Consider the following 18,770-nt stretch of genomic DNA (forward strand, 5'->3'; position numbering starts at 1 on the left):
GTTTCCTCATTTTAAAAAAGGGGGTTTAAATAGACCTAACTCAGAGTCATTATGAGGAGTACATGATATTCAAGCACTTAGCCCAATGTAAGCTCTGCAGGTGATTTTGATATGACAGGCTCACAGACTGGTATTTGGGAACCATTGACCTAGTCCAAACTCCAAAATTGTAGATGAAACTCAGATTCAAAGAGGGGAGCTGAGTGTTCTGTAACGTAAGCATTATAGACTAGAGGCCAGGAAGTCCAAGTAACAGACCTAATTGTGCCCCTGTGTCACTTTATCCCACTTAAGAGGGCTTCTTAGGGTTTGGATTTCTACATCTTTCAGATGATATTTTGAGGATTCTTAAGCCTTTGATCTCTTTGTATCTGTGATTTAGCTTTTCTGATAACCCAATGAATATTCAAGAAACTATTAAGCTTTTCCCCCTCTTCCCTTCGCCTTGTATGCCTCTCCCTCCATCTCTGTGGCTCATTTCTCTCACCACCATGCTTATTCCTGGCTTATTTCTTTATCTAACTTCTGTTGTTTACTCTCGGATTCCCAGTAGAGCAAAGAATTATCATTAATAAAGTTCCAGTTTGCCTGAGAAATAACATAAAACTTTAATTCTGCACTGAAGTTTATAGAATTATCACCTCCCTAAGCTCCCATTTCTCAATGTTCACTGAGACATTCTAAGCCCACCAACCCTTGGTGATAGATTCCTGTCATGAACCCCGATTACAGTTACAGTTTTCACCTCCCTTCTTCCTGTCATTACTCAGGACGATATTGTGTTGCTTTCTAATAATTTCAAGGCATGGTGATTGATTAAAAGTCCATCACAGACTTGGATTTGAACTGCAATTCTGCTACTAGCTAACTGTGTGACTTTGGGCAAATTATTAATAAGCCTTTTTGAGCCTCAATTTGAACTATAAAAATAAGAATAAATAGTGTGTGCTTGGTAGATTGTGAGGACTGAGTCAAATACTAAATGAGGCAGGCCTTGCACAGTGCCTGACGCAGAGTAAACACAATATCTAGGTCTGTCTTATCTCCCAGAGTTGACTTATATATGTTTGAGGAGAGGAATCATTAATAATGTTGGTGCCATTGTATATTTTCGGTAAGCACAGTTAATTGCTTGATCTCTGTCTATGTATCTGTCTTTTTTCCCCTTCCTCCCTCCCTTTCTTCCTTCTTGAAGTATAGTTGACACATAATGTTATATTAGGTTCAGATGTATGATTCAATAAGTTTATACATTCTGTCTCACCACAAATGTATCTACCATCTGTCACCATATGCTATTACAATATTATTGACTATATTGCCTGTGCTGTACCTTTGATTCCCATGACTTACTCATGGAAGTAAATGGAAGCCTGTATCTCGCACTCCTTTTTGCCCATTTTGCCCATACCCCTACCCTTCTCCCCTCTGGCCGCCATCAGTTTGTCTGCTGTATTTATGGGTCTGTTTCTTTAGCCTCTTTTCTTTGAGCTTACATGAAGTAGTGCAAAGTCTCCTGGGTCCAGATATGACAAGAAGAATTTAGGAAAGCTGTAACCGTAGTTGGGACATCTGAATGGAAATCCCTGCTCCTTACTGAAAAGCAGCCTTTTAATTATCATTTGGGAATACTTAGTCTGACTTTGAGAATACCATCTTAAAGTGTCCTTGTAGATATAACATTGGCATATAGTGGGCTTTCAGTATATATTTGTTAAATGAATGAGTATTCTTGAGTACCCATTATTTTCTTAAATGTTGGTTTAAAAAAAAAAGATTTATTTATTTATGTATTTATCTGACAGAGAGACACAGCAAGAGAGGGAACACAAGCAGGGGGAATGAGAGAGGGAGAAGCAGGCTTCCCGCCAAGCAGGGAGCCCGATACATGGCTCAGTCCCAGGACCCTGGGATCATGACCTGAGCCTAAGGGAGATGCTTAACAACTGAGCCACCCAGGTACCCCAAACGTTGGGTTTTTAAGGAAATTTAAAACATGATCTTGACTCTAAAGAGCTGAAGATAAATAGGATTTACACAGAGAGGTATGTAACAATAGGTTTTATACGCTTCGTGTCAAGTAAAGTGAATAAACACAGGCACCTGCAGGCATCTAGAAGTGGCTGGCATAGGTGAAAAGATGTAAAGGGAGAAGTGGGAGTTTAGCTGGACCTTCTATGGAGGCTCTAACTTAGATAACCCAAAATGAGGGAGACAGATATTCTGGTAGGGGCAACAGAGACAAGAATGTGCAAGTTATGTTTGGAAACAATGGTATCAGAATGACCCAGGTGAGTCATGCTGGGGAGAGCCCAAAGATAAAGTTGGAAGAGTAAATTATAAATTTCTTCAGGTCAGAGGCCAGGTATTTATCTCCTCCAACTACCTAACACACAGGGAATAAAAACCAGAATTGAATTTCAAAGGGTTATAACAGACTATGGAAACGAAAGACCTGGACTTGGTCTTCTGGGAGCCACCAAAGAATTTTTGAGTAGAGGGATGATATGGGCAAAGTGGTGATTTCGGAAGATAAGTTGAGATAGGCTGTCTGGTGTACTTCCCACAGCCACACCTGTCAACTGTTAGCTTCAAATATGTAGCCTCAATTCTGACTGCTCTTCTGAACTCCAGACCTAACGTTCCAACTGCCAGCAAGAAGGTCTGCTAACACCTCATTTTTCTTCTACTTAACTCAACCTACCCAACACCCAATCTATGCCTCCTATTTTCCTAATCTTATGATAATACTCCTCCCAGTTGCTGGAAACATTAGGTAACCAACATTTATTTATTTTTTTTTATGATTTTATTTATTTGACAAAGAGAGATCACAAGTAGGCAGAGAGTCAGGCAGAGAGAGAGTGAGAAGCAGGCTTCCCGCTGAGCAGAGAGCCCAATGTGGGACCCTGGGATCAGGACCTGAGCAGAAGGCAGAGGCTTAGAGCCACCCAGGCACCCCGGTGACCAACATTTATTGACTAGAAACATTAGAATTATTTTGAACCTTCCCTTTCCTTCTTAACACATATAGTCAATATTTAAGAGCTATTGTTTCTGCCTCTACATTATCTTATGGATCTACCTGCCCTCTTTATATCCTTACTGTCTCTGCTCCAGTTCATGCTCCTAGATTTCTTTCTTGGTTTGTCATAGTAGACCTCTAGCTGGTTCTTGTACCCCTTAGTGTCTCTCTGATGCAGACTGGCCTTCGGTCCAATGCCAGATTTATCTCTTAGAACACCTTCTGCTTCGGGGCGCCTGGGTGGCTCAGTGGGTTAAGCCGCTGCCTTCGGCTCAGGTCATGATCTCAGGGTCCTGGGATTGAGTCCCGCATCGGGCTCTCTGCTCAGCAGGGAGCCTGCTTCCCTCTCTCTCTCTCTGCCTGCCTCTCTGTCTACTTATGATCTCTCTCTGTCAAATAAATAAATAAAATATTTAAAAAAAAAAAAAAAGAACACCTTCTGCTTCAAAAAATCTTGGGGTGGGAGTGCCTGGGTGGCTCAGTCGTTAAGCATCTGCCTTTTGGCTCAGGTCATGATCCCAGGGTCCTGCAATCAAGCCCTGCATTGGGCTCCCTGCTCAGTGGGAAGCCTGCTTTTCGCTCTCCCATTTCCCCTGCTTGTGTTCCCTCTCTCGCTGTGTCTCTCTCTGTCAAATAAATACATAAAATCTTAAAAAAAAAAAAAAATCTTAGGGCGCCTGGGTAGTACAGTTGGTTAAGTGTCCAGTCTTGTTTTCGGCTCAGGTTGTGATCTCAGGGTCACGAGATCGAGCCTTGTGTCAGGCTCCGTGCTTGGTGCAGTCTGCTTGAGACTTTGTCTCCGTCTCCCTCTACCCCTTGCCCTGCTTATGTTCGCTCTGTCTTTCTCAAATAAATAAGTAAAAAGTCTCGTGGTGTCATTTTACTTACTGAATTAAGTAGTTTTTTGCAGTGATTTAACCTCATGTGACCTTGTAAGCCTCCTTTTTCATTTAATTGCTAAATGTATGCTGTGCATAGCTATGCTACTCCCTGAAACACATCCTGTATACTTACATTTCTCTGAATTGCTGCTCATACTTCTTTTTCAGTTTTGAATTCCTTAACTCCTTTTCATGCTGCTCAAATCCTAATTGTTATTCAAGGTTTGGTGAAAACACCATGCCTTCCATGAACTCTTCTCCTACCCTTCTGTCAGAATTAATCAACTGTGATTATCAGCATCATTTTGTGTTGCTTGTATCTGGTGTGTTATTTGCTTGATATTATTGTTAATTATTTATATATTGGTGTTTGCCACTAGATCGCAAATTTCATGAGGTCAAGGAACGGGCGTATTCTGACTATTTGCCTTCTCTGTCAGCTCACATATCTCATTTTTAAATTTCCAGGAGGTTGGTGCCTCTTGGGCTTTTTCTTCTTCTCCTCCTCCTCCTTCTTTTTTTTTTTTGTTTTTTAGATTTTATTTATTTATGAGAGAGAGAGAGAGGAAGCCCAAGCACATCAGTAGAGGGTGGGGCAGAGGGAGACAGAGATGCAGACTCCCTGCTGAACAGGGAGCCTGATGACCTGGGACTTGACCCCAGGACCCTGAGATCATGACCTGAGCCAAAGGCAAATGCTTACCGACTGAGCCAGCCAGGTGCCCCATTGGGCTTCTTGAACCATTTGTGATTTTTCTGTGGCCCTGAGGGAAACCAGCAGAAATTCTTCTTTTATTTGCTTTTGATTATAATGATTTATAATGCACTGGGATTGTGTTACCAGCTATGTTGGATTAGAACACAGAACTTTGCACCTCAAATGGAGGCTTTAATTCCAACTCTAGGCCCATTCGCAAATTGCTCCTAGTAGAGTAGGGCAGATAGACACATAAACAATAATATCTTGCAATAAGCACAAGAGAAAGATCACCTAAACCAGTGTGTGTAAGGGATAGGAAAAGCTCCTGGAGGAAGCGATGGTTGAGTTGAATACAGAGCAAGGAGTAGACAGACAAGGGGGGGAGCTATATTCCACACAGAAGGAACAGTGAATACAAGGGCAAGATTACACTTGGGCAAGAATATTCAGCAAGGCTGAAAGTTAGAATTTTTATGAAAGGGTAGAAAAGGATGAGTGGCAGGCAGGCATCACATCATAATGGGTCTTAGATGCCAAGGTAAAAAGTTTTAATCTTATCCTGAATGGAGGCATCAGGCTTTGGAATCCAATGGAGCAGAGTTCAAATTTAACTTCTTTACCTACCTTGTGACCCCAGACAGATTACTTAACCTCTCTGTGCTTTATCTTTCCAATTAAATAATGTCTAGCTTTCAGGGTTGTTGAGCATTAGAAATGATATATGTAAGTCATGTAGCACATAAGCAGATATTCAGTAAATGTTAACTATTAATATTAATAGGAGGGTAAGGAGTCACTGAAGGATTTTAAGGCAGACAGTGACAAGATCAGTTTTGGTAGGAAGATTGTTGGCAGCATTGAAAAGGATGGTATCTTAGTTTGGGAGGTGAGGAAATGGAGACAGCATTGTTATCATACTTATTCAGGAAGCCAAGCGGAAAGGAAAGAGAGAAGTTAAAGGTATACAAACTAGGGAATAATTGTTGGATTAAGGTTCCCAAAAGAAGGGAAGAGGTGGGATCCAGATTCTAGGTGGAAGGACTTGCCTAAGTTACCAAAGGACATATCTGCAGGTGAATCTAATACAGAGAAAATTAGGGTACATATTGGTTGCTTAATGGACTGTAATGGTCTTAATAAAAGTTGGAAACAGGTATTAAATCCTTCTAATTAAGTAACCCTCCCCCATTATTCATTGGTGTCTCAGTATGTTCAATCTTAGAATTTCCCAGTGGGCAGTTGGGTTCTTTTTTGGCAGTTCATAACCTTTGGTAGGGCCAAGTTTATAAGAAGCATCAAAGAATATGGCCTTTTAAAAATTGACTGGGATATCTTTGAAAATTGTACCTCCAGTGTTAGTTAGGTAGAAAGATCTTTGCTGGGCCTGGAATTAAATTAGGGATTTATGTGTAGGGAGCCAAACCTAAAACTTTTTAAAAAGTTTGGAAGTCTGAGCTGTTTGGAGCATTCTGAAAGTATAATAGTTAAAAGTTGCTCTTTGGCTTTTGTAATGAATTACCTTGCTAAAATATTATGATCTTAAACCCCAGGCACTGCAAATTCTATCCTCTTGTCTTAATGCTTAAATCAGGAAAGAACTTACATGTACTTGATGGGTCTGGGACAAAGGATCCTAAAAAAGGATACTTCAGCTTTGGGGGCACAGTTGTTCCATAAAAACCCTTTTCTAAGGAACTTACAGCTCAGCTCTAAGGCAGGCTACCTGGTCTTGAGAAGTGCTTGTAATCATGTTGCCATTAGTAGTTATGCTCAGAATAGGTACTTGGACCTCTTGCTGCTGAATTAGAAGTCTGTTTTTTAGCTATTGGAAACATAGTAAGATGGACCAGTGTCCATTGTGCCTGTTGCATCTTCAGGTCTAAAATAAAGGAGGCAGTAGAGTGAAAAGAAATCCCATGAATTCTGCCTCTTCTTTACATATACATACACATACATATACATGTGTGTTTATATATATACACACATATATATATACATATATATATCTCCCCAACACAGAGCTTGAACTCACGACCCTGAGATCAAGACCTGAACTGAGATCAAGAGTCAGATGCTTAACCGACTAAGCCACCCTGGTACCCCCTGCTCCTTCTTTAAAATGTTGGTTAGTTTAAAAGGAAATTTGTTAACTTTTGTTTTCCAACTCTTATTTAACCTGTCATGGTAAACACATTTAACTTTTATAATAAAAAATTCTGAAAAGAAAAATAGCTAGGAAAACTTGTGTCTCTAGAGTGAGACTTTTGTAAAACTAGCAATGGCCATTCTTGGTTATGAAGGTATTAATGTAGTGAGGCAGAATGGGTTTGGTAGTAGTGAAATGTAGAGGGGCACAGCTTTTAGTTAGCTTTAATTTTGTTTTCACATTGTGGCTGCATGTTTCAGCACACAGGTGACACTTATTGGGATGTTGGGGTTTTTTACATACTGGACTGTTTTCCCCATAGGGGAATTCAGCTCTGATTTCATTCTGTGTGTTTTATTAGCCAGTCTTCTAATCATATATTGGCCAGTCAAGAAAGTTTTTGTTTCTGTTTTAGGTCATATCCTGCAGAGCTGTAGCTGTTAGCAGCATTGGGAGATACAAAAAGTAAAGCATAATCTTTTTCCTTAGGAGTTAGTGATCTCATTGGTGATGTAAGAATAAGCATATTAAAAGTTGAGGACTCCATATTATTATATAAGTGCTGATTGAGTGATTAGCATAGTAAGTACCATAAAAATTTGTAGGACAAAGAGACTGTTGAGACCTGGAATTGTCAGGAGAGGCTGCCAAAGTAATTTTTCTCAAGCACACATCTGATCATTTTTTCTCTTATTTAAAATTTTTCAAAGCTTTCTCTACCAATTTCTTAGTGGTAAAGTTTGGACTTACTAGCTTATAAGAAAGGTCATGATTTGGCCCATGGCATCCTATCTAGTTTTAAGTCTCTCCACTACCTAATACACATCCTGTCTTTCAACCATCCTTGCTTCTGTGCACTTCTCTGGACATAAGCACCTGGTTGTCTCCATGAATTTGCATTAGGTGAAATTTGCATATAGTAGCTTTGTCCCTTCCCTTTAATTCTTCGCTAACTTCTGCTCATCTCTTAAGGTTTAGTTAGACTTACTCCTCTGGAAACTTGATTAACTGCCCATGTGTCCCTCTCCTGTTCAGGTAGCTTAACCATTTTTCTTCTGTTCTTGAGCACTCTGTGCTTAGCTCTGTTTATAGCATGTATCAAACTGCACTGAAGTTATTTCTTTTCTCTGTTAGACTGTCATCTATTTTATTTTATTATTTTTTTATAAAGTAGTCTCCACATCCAACATGGGACTTGAATGCATGACCCCAAGATCAGGAATTGCGTGCTCCACCAACTAAGCCAGTCAGGTGCCTCGACTGTCATCTCTTTTAAAGATAGGGACTGTGACTTTGGTATCTTTTTTTTTTTTTTTAATATTTTATTTATTTATTTGAGAGAGAGCAAGGGAAACCATGAACTGGGGAGTGACTTTGGTATCTATCATCAGAGTCAAACACAGGCTCTTCCAAGCATGTACGTCCTTAATAAAGATGTATTCAGGGGCACCTGGGTGGCTCAGTGGGTTAAACCTCTTCCTTCGTCTCAGGTCATGATCTCAGGATCCTGGGATCGAGCCACGCATCAGGCTCTCTGCTCCGCAGGGAGCCTCCTTCTCCGTCTCTCTCTGCCTGCCTCTCTGGCTACTTGTGATCTCTCTCTGTCAAATAAATAAATAAAATCTAAAAAAAAAAAAAGTATTCAAAGAAGAAATGAATGAATGAATGAATGAGCTAGATTTTAAAAAGTAAACAATATTTGGGGTGCCTGGATGATTCAGTTGGGCATCCAACTCCTGATTTTGGCTCAGGTCATGATCTCGGGGTCGTGGGATCAGGCCCCACGTCAGGGACTATGCTCAAATAAATAAATAAAATCTTTTTAAAAAGGAGTAAGTAATACTTGTAGAGAGAGAGTGTGGCATGCTGTGAAGAGAAGGTAGTGTGAGCAGTGTCAGTGATTTCAATGAGACTGCAGTTGTAAGCTGATTCTCATTCAGTCTGTAGATGACACAGGCTTGGGAAGGATAATGAAGATGTTGGATAATTGAATCAGCATCTAAAAATTTCAAAATATGGTGGGATGACAGTGCTCAAATCTAATGAAAATCCTGGCTTTGAATACTTGCAGGGCTCTATTAAGTGAAAGGTACCCTGGGGCTCTGCGGTGGCTCGTGGAGTCACTCATGGTGTCATGATCCCAGAGTTCTGGTATCAGGCCTGCATAGGGCTTCAGCCCCAAATCAGTCTCCCTGCTCAGCAGGAATTCTGCTTCTCCATCTGCCCCTCACCACACTCGCTCTCTCTCAAATAAATAAATCTTAAAAAAAAAAAAAATGTGAGAGGTAGCCTACACTTAAAAAAAAATTCTAACAATTCCAAATGAGAGCCAGTAGGGAGAATTTATAAGGAAGCAAATGATGACATATTTACAGAACTATTAAATTGATACATTGCCTTAGGAGTAGTGAATTCTCTATTAAGTTTTAAGTATCAGGAATATTATAGAATTGTGCAGGATTTGGGCAGACCTTTCAACCCTAAACAGATGACTCTTTGTTGTTGAAGGGAATCATGTTTCAGCAGGGAATAAGACTAGATAACTAACTCTAATTCCCAAGTTCTGTGCTATATAGTAGCAAGAGAGCACTGTTTCTTGCAAAGCAGGAAAAGATTCAAGGCTGAAAAGAAGGATGTGAAATTAAGAGCAAAGACAGGGATGAGGTAGCACTGAATGTCTATGAACTCAGAAATGTGAGTAGGTAGTACTGCAAGTGGAAAGAGTCAGCATTGTTTGAACAGCAGCTGTGCGGCTCTTACTAGGCAGTCAGTCAGAGGGGAGTAACTGGGCAGTAGGGAGAGAAGACCTCAATGATGTTTGTGAAGATTACTAGTGAACCAGAGTTATTTAATTCTGCCACTTTCTTCTGAAATGCTCCCTGACTTGGAGAAAGAAATGGAAGAGTTGAGCAGTGGTGGTAATTCAGGTTCCCAGATTGTCATGATGAACTTAGTGGTGGAAGGTTAGGCAGTTGACAGTTCCTGGGGGATTAGTGATGGCAGCTTTAATTGCTTAACTGTGTTGTCTAGCATAGACCAGGATAAGCTTAGATGCTTTTAATAAAAGGGATAAAATAAGAATGGAGTGATAAAGCTTGGGAATGATTAGGATGACTATGTTTGAAGCAGGAATGCGTGACAGTGTGGTGGCTGGATATGAACTGGAGATGATGTCAGTTGTGGATGATGCCAGAGGATGCGTGTGGAGATAGTAAATGTGAACTAAGTTGTTGGGAGGTTAAGGTAGATTTGCCTTGTGGAGGAGGGCAGGCGCCAGGGAGTGGTCGGTGACAGTGAGCATGATTTGAGCAAGATAATTAGGGGGGTGGCATAGGCTTCAAATAGAAGAAAAGGAGCAGGGCTGATGGATCACTGGTCTGGAAGTGCTCTGGGAATTGGCAGATGTGGGAGAAGGGGAGTCCTCTGTAGGATCAGGCCTTTGGAATAGTGATTCCCAAGTATTGGCAGTCATGTTTTTGTGAATGGAATGCACAAAACTGAGAACGGAGAGTGTGCCTATGAAGAAGTGGCTCTGTAGGACTTAGGAGAAGGAAGAGCTGGGGCAGGTGGGCAGTGAGTTAAACTGAGCAGCTTTCTGGGGTTGCCTGGTTGGTAATGGCTGCTGCGGAAATGGGAGCTAGGGGTAGAATCCAGAACGGAGCAGAAGAGGGTGGGGGAGCAGAGCACTGGTCTGGCAGATCCATAAGTGAAGAGGGAGATGGAACCTCCGTAGTGCGAGTGGCCCAAATGCCAAGTCCACTCAACCTCTTCTGTGGGTGGTGTTCACAAATTTGGCTTTTTGGAGGTTACTTTGGGAGAAGTAGAGACTCATCCACTCCCCAGATTATGAAACTAAAGAGACTTTACCATGGCATGGTTTTTGAGGCTTATGATTCTGTCTAATCTATAAAGTGGCGAGATGGTCAGGACAGAAGAGGAAGTTCAGACAGGCCAAATTTTCCCAGCAACATGGATGTGTGGAAACTGTCTCCACGGTCCACAGAGAAGCTGGGCTGTGGATGAAGCAGGGGTAGGGGAACTTATCCGGGCCGTGCTAAGCCAATGCCTTCTCTGTGTTTGCTTTACAGATGAACGGGACCGTGTTCAGAAGAAGACATTCACCAAGTGGGTCAACAAGCACCTGATGAAGGTAGGACTCCTTTGTAGCTACTGCCCCAGCACCTCTGGCTGCGCCTAAGCTGGATCTGTCAGTCCTTCTCTCAGAGAGTTCAGATTGCTTGTCATGTGCTCGATGCAGATACACATGTGACTTTTTAAAAATAACTAACATAGTCATAACCGTGTGGAAACTTGTACTGATCAGTTTCTTGGAGAGAATAGTAAGAAATGCCATTACCTCAGAACATGAAGGTTGAGGGTACCAGGGAATGATCCTGGATTCAAAGAATACTTTGTTCCTAGCTTTACAAATTATTTTATAAGCTCCCTTCTTTATTTTCATTTCTAGATCTGATTACTGTGTAAAGATGGGGCAGAGGGGCTTTTGTTCTTTTTAAGTGCACAAATCTTAAATGTTTAGATTAAGCTGTTTTTACATGTGTATTTACACTGTAAACACCATGCAGTGTAAGACATAGAGCACTTCCAGAACGGCTAGGGTTGGGGGAAGATTTTATTATTGTCTTTAAGTAGAGGAGAAACCAAGGCAGAGACATGTTAAAAGCCCACCTAAGGATAAGCAGTGTGACTAAAGTGGTAGTCCAGATTTGAAAATAACATTTTTGAATAGTATATCATAATTACTCAAATACTTCACATAATTTTGAGTTATATTGATTACTGCTCTGGGAAAGGTCACCAGTGACCTCTTAATTGCCATGTCCAGTAGCCTAGTTTTATCTTCCTCTTATTTGGTTTCTCTACAGTATCTGATACTGCTGACTAACTTAATATGCCTTAAAACCCTCTCTTATGTTGACCTCTGAACACTGATTTTTCCTGAATTACCTCTTTCCTCTATGAATGCCTGCTTGCTTGCTTGTTTGCTTTCTTTCTTCCTTTCTTTCTTTCTTTCTTTCAAGATTTTATCTGTTCATTCATGAGAGACAGAGGCAGATGCTGAGGGAAGTAGGCTCCCCAAGGAGCAGGGAGCCCAATGCGGGACTCGATGCCAGGACCCTGGAATCATGACCTGAGCCAAAGGCAGATACTTAACCATCTGAGACACCCACGCACCCTATGAATGCCTTTTTCTTTCTCTGACTCCTCCACGTTGGTGGTCCCGGGGTCCTAACCTTACCCATTTTCTTGTTTTGTTCTCTGTACTCTTCTTTGGTAGTCTTGAGTTAGTCACAGGGATCATTTGTAGTGTGGAACACAAGGAAGCACAAGCAGAAAAAGGATATGAGATGATCTCCTAGAATCTAATGTCTGGATGGAGCAAGGTTTTATTATGAAAACTAAGCATTATCAGGCAGCTACTCTCTGTTTTTATTGAGGCCTTGTATTCTCTCATTTTTCTTTCTTTCTGTATGTCTCTTACATTCATTGCTTCTGCCATTGCTTGTGAGGTGGCTATCTCCCAAATGGTGATGTAATTTGTGGCTAGAGAATTCTGTAGACACAAAACACAGAAAATCTGATTGGCTGGGATGTTCTTTTCTTCCATGGGTCAGGTGTCCATCTGTAGCTCAGTAATCTATGGCTAGGGAGATGGTTACATAAATCAGTATGGCTCCTGAAGGCCACTGTTTAATGGGGGCTTCTGGTGAGGGCAGTTTTCAAAGTACAAGATCTGGATATGAACATAATGATAGAGCCATTTCCTGTGTTCTTTCCTAAGCCAAAGACAGTGTACTAGACACTTTCATCTAGATGTCACCCAGACATATCCATATTCAACACACCACAAATTGCTAAATATTTTCATTCATGTACTTAGCTATCCAAATTAGGAATCTAGAACTATTTTCAGGCTGCTCATCATCTCCCTTGTCATCATTTCCAATCAGTCACTTCTAGCTCAGAAAGATGCTTGTACCTGACTTCTCTCCTCAATCCCCATGACCTCTGCTCTAGTCCAGGGCCTTTTCAGCTTGCCTTGATCACTGTAATAGCTCCTAGTAGGGTTTTCTGTAGTAATACTGATAACACAAATAGTAGTAATAGTTTATTGAGTGCTTACCATAAAGCTGACATTCTGGACTAAGTCCTCAACATGGATTAGCTTCTTTACTGCTCAGTGAACTTATTTTGTAGCCTCTTTCAATTTTCCCATTTTATCAATGAGGGCAATGAACTTTAGAGGACTTAACTTCTTCAGGGTAACACTACTAGAAAGAGGCAAAACTGAAATTTTAGAATTCAGACAACCTAAAGTATAGAACCTGTGCTCTTAATGCCTGCAGTAATGGCCCGGCTTCTGCCTGCCTTTCCAGGCACATAGCATCGAATTCCCCTTTTATCTCAGGCACTTGGTGAACCATGTGCCATGCTAAGAGCCATGTGCATGCTATTTTACAGCTGTGTCCTTGCTCATGCTGCTCCCTCTATGTGGAGCCTTCTCCAGTCTCTGTTCTGCCTATGTAACCCCAATTAAACACGACCTCTATAAATACTTTCCTGAATCTTCCATATAGGAATGACTACCCTTTTCTTTTGCCCTCACCGTATTCCTTATGTACTTCTGTTATAGCACTGTATACGTTCTGTATCTTTCTGTTGATTTTAACTTGAAGGCAGATACTGTGTCTTATTTTGTTAGTGTCAGGATAAAGAGAAGGGAAGAGAGACAGCGAGAGAAAATGGCTATTTCCCTCTAATTCCTTCAAGATGTACCATTTGCTTCCAGTTTGATGACACAGAACTCTGTCATGATGCAGAGTCCTTGACAACCTGGTTCCAAGCCCCCCAGCTTCATTTGCAGGCATTGTCCTCTATGTAGCCTGTGCTGGGGCCACATGAGATAAGTCACTGCTCCCTAAACACTGCGTGCTTTCACACCTCTTTGCGTATTCATCTCTTGCTCCCTAGAATGCACATCCCAATCTCCTCTGCCTGGCCATCACCCACTTACCCTTCAAGGCCCACGTCTAATATCACCTTCCTGGGAATCTGACCTCCGGTCCTCAGACTAAATTAATCTCAACTCTGTCTCTCTTCCAAACCACTTTGATGTGATGCCTTGTGTGTTCACGCGTTGCCTCCCCTATCAGCATGCTCGCCAAGGGCTCAGACTGTATTGTACTACTTCCTCTACCATATACTGCACCACAGATACGAGAAATACCCAGGATTTGTTGCCGTGAGCAAATAATATTTCAATAGTGTTTTATAGCTTACAGAGCACATTCTTATCTGGCTTGATTCTTATGATAACTGTGAAGGCAGTAAAGGTATTTTACCCTCTCAGTTTTCCCAGCTAAGGAAAGTGAGAATTTGAAGGGGTAAAGTGACTTTCCCAAGATCATACGGCTAGTGAAGGAGGGAGCTAGGGACCACTCATGAGTCTTGTGATTAAAATTACTTGTTCTTCTAAAAATGCCCCGAACTTACTCTTTCGTGCCTCATCTCTAACAATTGGAAGAATTGAATTTATCCTGACTCGGGCTGGTCTCCTTAACTTTGTAGTTGAGCACAAATGCCCTGGCTCTCCGCTATTGCTGGTTGGATTTCTGCCTCAGTACTGCATGATGACAGGAGGCCCAGGGAGGGAGAAACGAGATGAACACAACAGAGCATTGTTAGAAATTGGATGCCAGCCAGAGCTTTACTTCAGTCCCTGGCTATTTTTCCTCTCTTCTCAGACCCTCAGCCCTAGAGTTGTGATGGCATTTTCTCATCTTGGGATATTTCAGAGAGAGGGATTCACTGCTAATCAGAATCATTGCGCCATGCTGGCAGTCTTTGAACTTTGGGCTGAGAAATAGGGACTGAGATTTGTTTTTTTGTAATCCAGGCATCCCTTGCTGTGCTCCCCAAGTACACCCAGATTAATGTGGCCATTGGCAAGTAGATGGATATGAGATCAAAGCAACAAGCCTCTCAAGCTCTGGATTTAGTTGACCTGGGATCTCTTGGATCCCCAGCTGTCTCTGTGGGAAATAGTTTGTTGTGGCATAGCAAATTAATTCCTCTTTATTAGTCAAGAACATTTTAAGATTGGTCCAATCTTAAAAGAGGTTTTTTTTAAGACCACTGACATCTGTAATATATAAATAACCTAATTTAGAGCACAAGCCTACAAACTGAAGTGTTCTGGACGTATGCTAGAACAGTCAAAAAGAGAAATCTGGAGGGGCACCTGGCTGGCTCAGTCATTGGAACTTGTGACTCTCATTCTTAGGGTTGTGGGTTTGAGCCTCATGTTGGATGTAGAAATTATTTTTAAAAATTTAAAAAATAAAATGTAAAAAAAAAGAAAAATCTAGAGTTTTATTACTTAAATTTTTTTTTTTTTAGTTTGGCTCCATGTGGGGCTTGAACTCACAACCACAAGATCAAGCTTGGCATGCTCTACTAACTAAGCCAGCCAGGCACCCCCCAAAATCTAGTTTTTAAATGAGGTTTTATTTGAATTATTTATATCATGTCCCTAGGTCCTGGTAGCTGATAAAGTTTATGCCCTCAGAGAGAACTCCCAGAAAGGATGAGAGAACTGAGCACTTGAGTCCCTAAGGAGGAGAAATGCTTTCTCTGATCAATTCTTGTTGACTTCAGAAGGTATAGGTAGAAAGGAGAGGCCAGTATTTAGTCTAGCAATCTAGAAGCTACTGGCCTTCCTGGAATTTCAGTTAAGAATTCCACGTATACCAGCAAAAGTTTTCTAACTCCAAATTTTTACTCCAGAACTTCTCAGCTTTTCTGTGTGAGGCTCCCTAGTTGGACATGAATTGGTAGGTAGCTGTAGTGATCCTGGGCACCACTGTTCTGCCATAGCCGTGAGACAGCTCACCTTAGCACTGCATGGATTTTCACACGCCTTTGCTTATTGGCCTCTGTGCGAAAGGTCAGAAGGAGACTGGCAGTGGATTTTCATTTAAGGATTGACAGAGTAGTGCTGTTTAGACCCAGAGGGGAGGAGCATTGCCTTTGTTGTGATGGTGGTTCCCGTGCCTGGATCTGAGTTTTCAGGACCTGATTTCACTCTGGACACCTCTCAACCCGCACTGAAAGTTTTGGGCCTACCTTTGGACTGGATTTTCTATTCCCTGCACCTAAGCACCCTCACCTGCCTGTTATGGAAAGCTACCCTTTGTGGATTCTAAAATCATCCTCATCTTCAGAGACCCTTTGTGAGTGAGGTGTGGCAGGTGTCACTCACTCTTAGTTTCAACTTAAGGAATTCTCCAAACAGAGAGACAATAGAATTCTTACCAGCAAAGAGTCCCTCTGCTCACCCCCAACAAGTTTCCAGCCTCTACTGATTCCCTGCATTTGAGCATCGTTTTTTCACAGGCAGAAAGTCTGGGACAACTGCACTCTGTTTTTTAGCATTAACATTTCCACTTTTTAAACATTTTTTAAACATTAGTATTTTTAGCATTAGCATTTAGGCTTTTCCTTGTGGATAAATTTAGCCATTGAATCAATATGGAATTCCCCTCTTACAGTTTAGAAATCTACAAATTCAGAAATCCATTTAAAGTTACCAGGCTCATTCTCACTTTCTCTGTAACTTTTATAAATGTAGATGAGAATAAACAACATATTCTTCTCTTTAAAACTTTCTCCTCTGACCTGTTTATTGCTCTTCAACATAGTTTGGGTAAAGGACATAGAGCTGCTTGTGTTTCTTTTAAGTCTTAGAGGAAAGCTTTTCTTGACGAGGTTTGCTACAAGTGTCAAAGAATACCATGTGGCAGTCCTTGGTTCTTTTTGGAGGAGAGGAGGTCCCCTTAATATGTCCTTTCTACACTTCTGGCATCATGGAAGCCTTGTGAAGGGAAAAAACACTGAACTTGGAGTCAGGAGATGGTGATGGGACACTTCCCAGCTCCATGATCTCACACAGGTTACTTAACTTCTCCAGGCAATGCTTTCTCATCTGCCAACTGAGAGTGTTAACGTCTCTCTGGGCTAGATTCTGATTCCAAGTACTTAAATGTAATTTATTCCTTTCGCTAAAACCACTCAGAAGCTGGTGGAAGCTGTTTGTTTTTCTATAACTTCACATTAATCTTTTATTTATTTATTTATTTATTTATTTATTTTTCAGTAAGCTCTACACCCAACATGGGGCTTGAACTCACGACCTCCTGATGAAGAGTTGCATGCGCTACTGATTGAGCCAGCCAGGGGCCCATAACTTCCAAGTTAATCTTTAAAGAACTGGGAAAGCAGAGCTTTCCTTGGCTTATTAATGCACAAGAATTGAGGAGGATTGGCCTAGGTGGACTTGATCCCTCAAAATTTAGTCATTTGTTAATTTTTATTATTTATTTATTTATTTTTAAAAAGATTTATTTATTTATTTGACAGATAGAGATCCCAAGTAGACAGAGAGGCAGGCAGAGAGAGAGGAGGAAGCAGGCTCCCTGCTGAGCAGAGGGCCCGTTGCGGGGCTCTATCCTAGGTTCTGGGATCATGACCTGAGCCGAAGGCAGAGGCTTTAACCCACTGAGCCACCCAGGCGCCCCTCATTTGTTAATTTTTAAAAATATCTTTTTTGAGACTTAATTCACATATCCTACAACTCACCTATTTAAATAAATACAGTTCAGTGACTTATAGTATGTTCAGAGTTGTGCAACCATCACCATAATCCATTCTAGAACATTTCATCACCCCAAAGGAAACCCTGTACCTTTCAGTCATCCTGCCAACCCCCACATACCTTCCCCCAGCCCCAACCACTAATCTACTTTCTGACTCTATAGATTTGCCTATTCTAGACATCCTTTATAAATGGAATCATACACTATGTGATCCTTTTCTTTGTAACTGGCTTCTTTTACTTAGTATAGTGTTTTCAGAGTTCATCCACATGATAGCATGTATCAGTATTTAATTGCCAAGTAATATTCCATTGTATGAATATCCCACATTTTGTTTATCCATTTATCAGTTTGATAGACATTTGGGTTATTTTCACTTTTTGGCTATTATGAATAAGAAACGCTACAAAGATTCATTCATGTACACATTTTTTTCCTAGATGTGTATTTTCTGCTCTCTTGGGTATACACCCGGGAGTGGAGTTACTGGGTTGTATGATCACTTGTGTTCAGCCTTTTGAGGAACTGTCAGACTGTTTTCCAAAGCAGCTGCACCATTTTACATCTCTACCAGCAATGTATGAAGGTTCCAGCTGCTCTACATCCTTGTCAACAGTTATAATCTGTCTTTTTGCTTATAGTCCTCCTGTTGGGTGGGGAGCGGTATCTTCTGTGGTTTTGATTTACATTTTCCACATGGCTAATGATATTGAGCATTTTTTCCTGGGTTTATTAGCCATTTACATATACTCTTTGGAGACATTAACTAATGTTGACAGTGATTTTCACAGGGAGTGCAAACAGGCAAAGACCCGGGTAGTTGAAGTGGTTGACTCATCTTTTTCTTGACAGAATAGCCTGGGTATTTATTGGAGAAAAACATACATATTGATGATTCTTGAGCAGTCTTAGCTTCGCCTAGCTACCTCTAAAACATCTGATGCTTGGCCCACTGGACTTTTTCTTGTCTTTCCTTTCCTTTCCCTTTTCTAGTCTTACTGAGACAGAAATGACATACATCACTGTATGAGTGTAATGTGTACAGTGCATTGGTTTGAGTTACATATATTATGAAATGATTAGCAGTAAGTTTAGTTAGCATCCATTGTGTCATAGGAATATGATAAAAAAGGGAAAGCAGAAAAAGTATTTTTTTCCTTGTGATGACAACTCTTAGGATTTCATATATATCATACAGCAGTGTTAACTATTAGATCTCCCCCCACCCCCGCTTTTTTTCTTTTCCTTAAGAGATTTGTGGAAAATTTTGGAGGCAGCTTACTGTCTACAGTAGAGGTAAAGATTTTGGAATGGGGCAGACCTGGATTTTATTGGCCTGGCC

At 41.0% G+C, this 18,770-nt stretch overlaps 1 protein-coding gene across 28 annotated transcripts in view; it reads left to right on the forward strand.

Moving 5' to 3' along the window:
- The window catches only part of MACF1 (microtubule actin crosslinking factor 1), a 337,353-nt gene that overhangs the window by 117,560 nt on the left and 201,023 nt on the right, over positions 1 to 18,770 (forward strand). For all 28 annotated transcript variants that reach the window (XM_032877332.1, XM_032877340.1, XM_032877337.1 and 25 more), the window contains exon 2: positions 10,841 to 10,902. In XM_032877332.1, coding sequence (XP_032733223.1) covers positions 10,841 to 10,902 — 62 coding nt within the window. The remainder of the gene's footprint in view (positions 1 to 10,840; positions 10,903 to 18,770) is intronic.

This window comes from Lontra canadensis, unplaced genomic scaffold, assembly GCF_010015895.1.
Source record: "Lontra canadensis isolate GAN:19392208 unplaced genomic scaffold, GSC_riverotter_1.0 scaffold60, whole genome shotgun sequence".
In the NCBI taxonomy this organism is placed as follows: Eukaryota; Metazoa; Chordata; class Mammalia; order Carnivora; family Mustelidae; genus Lontra; species Lontra canadensis.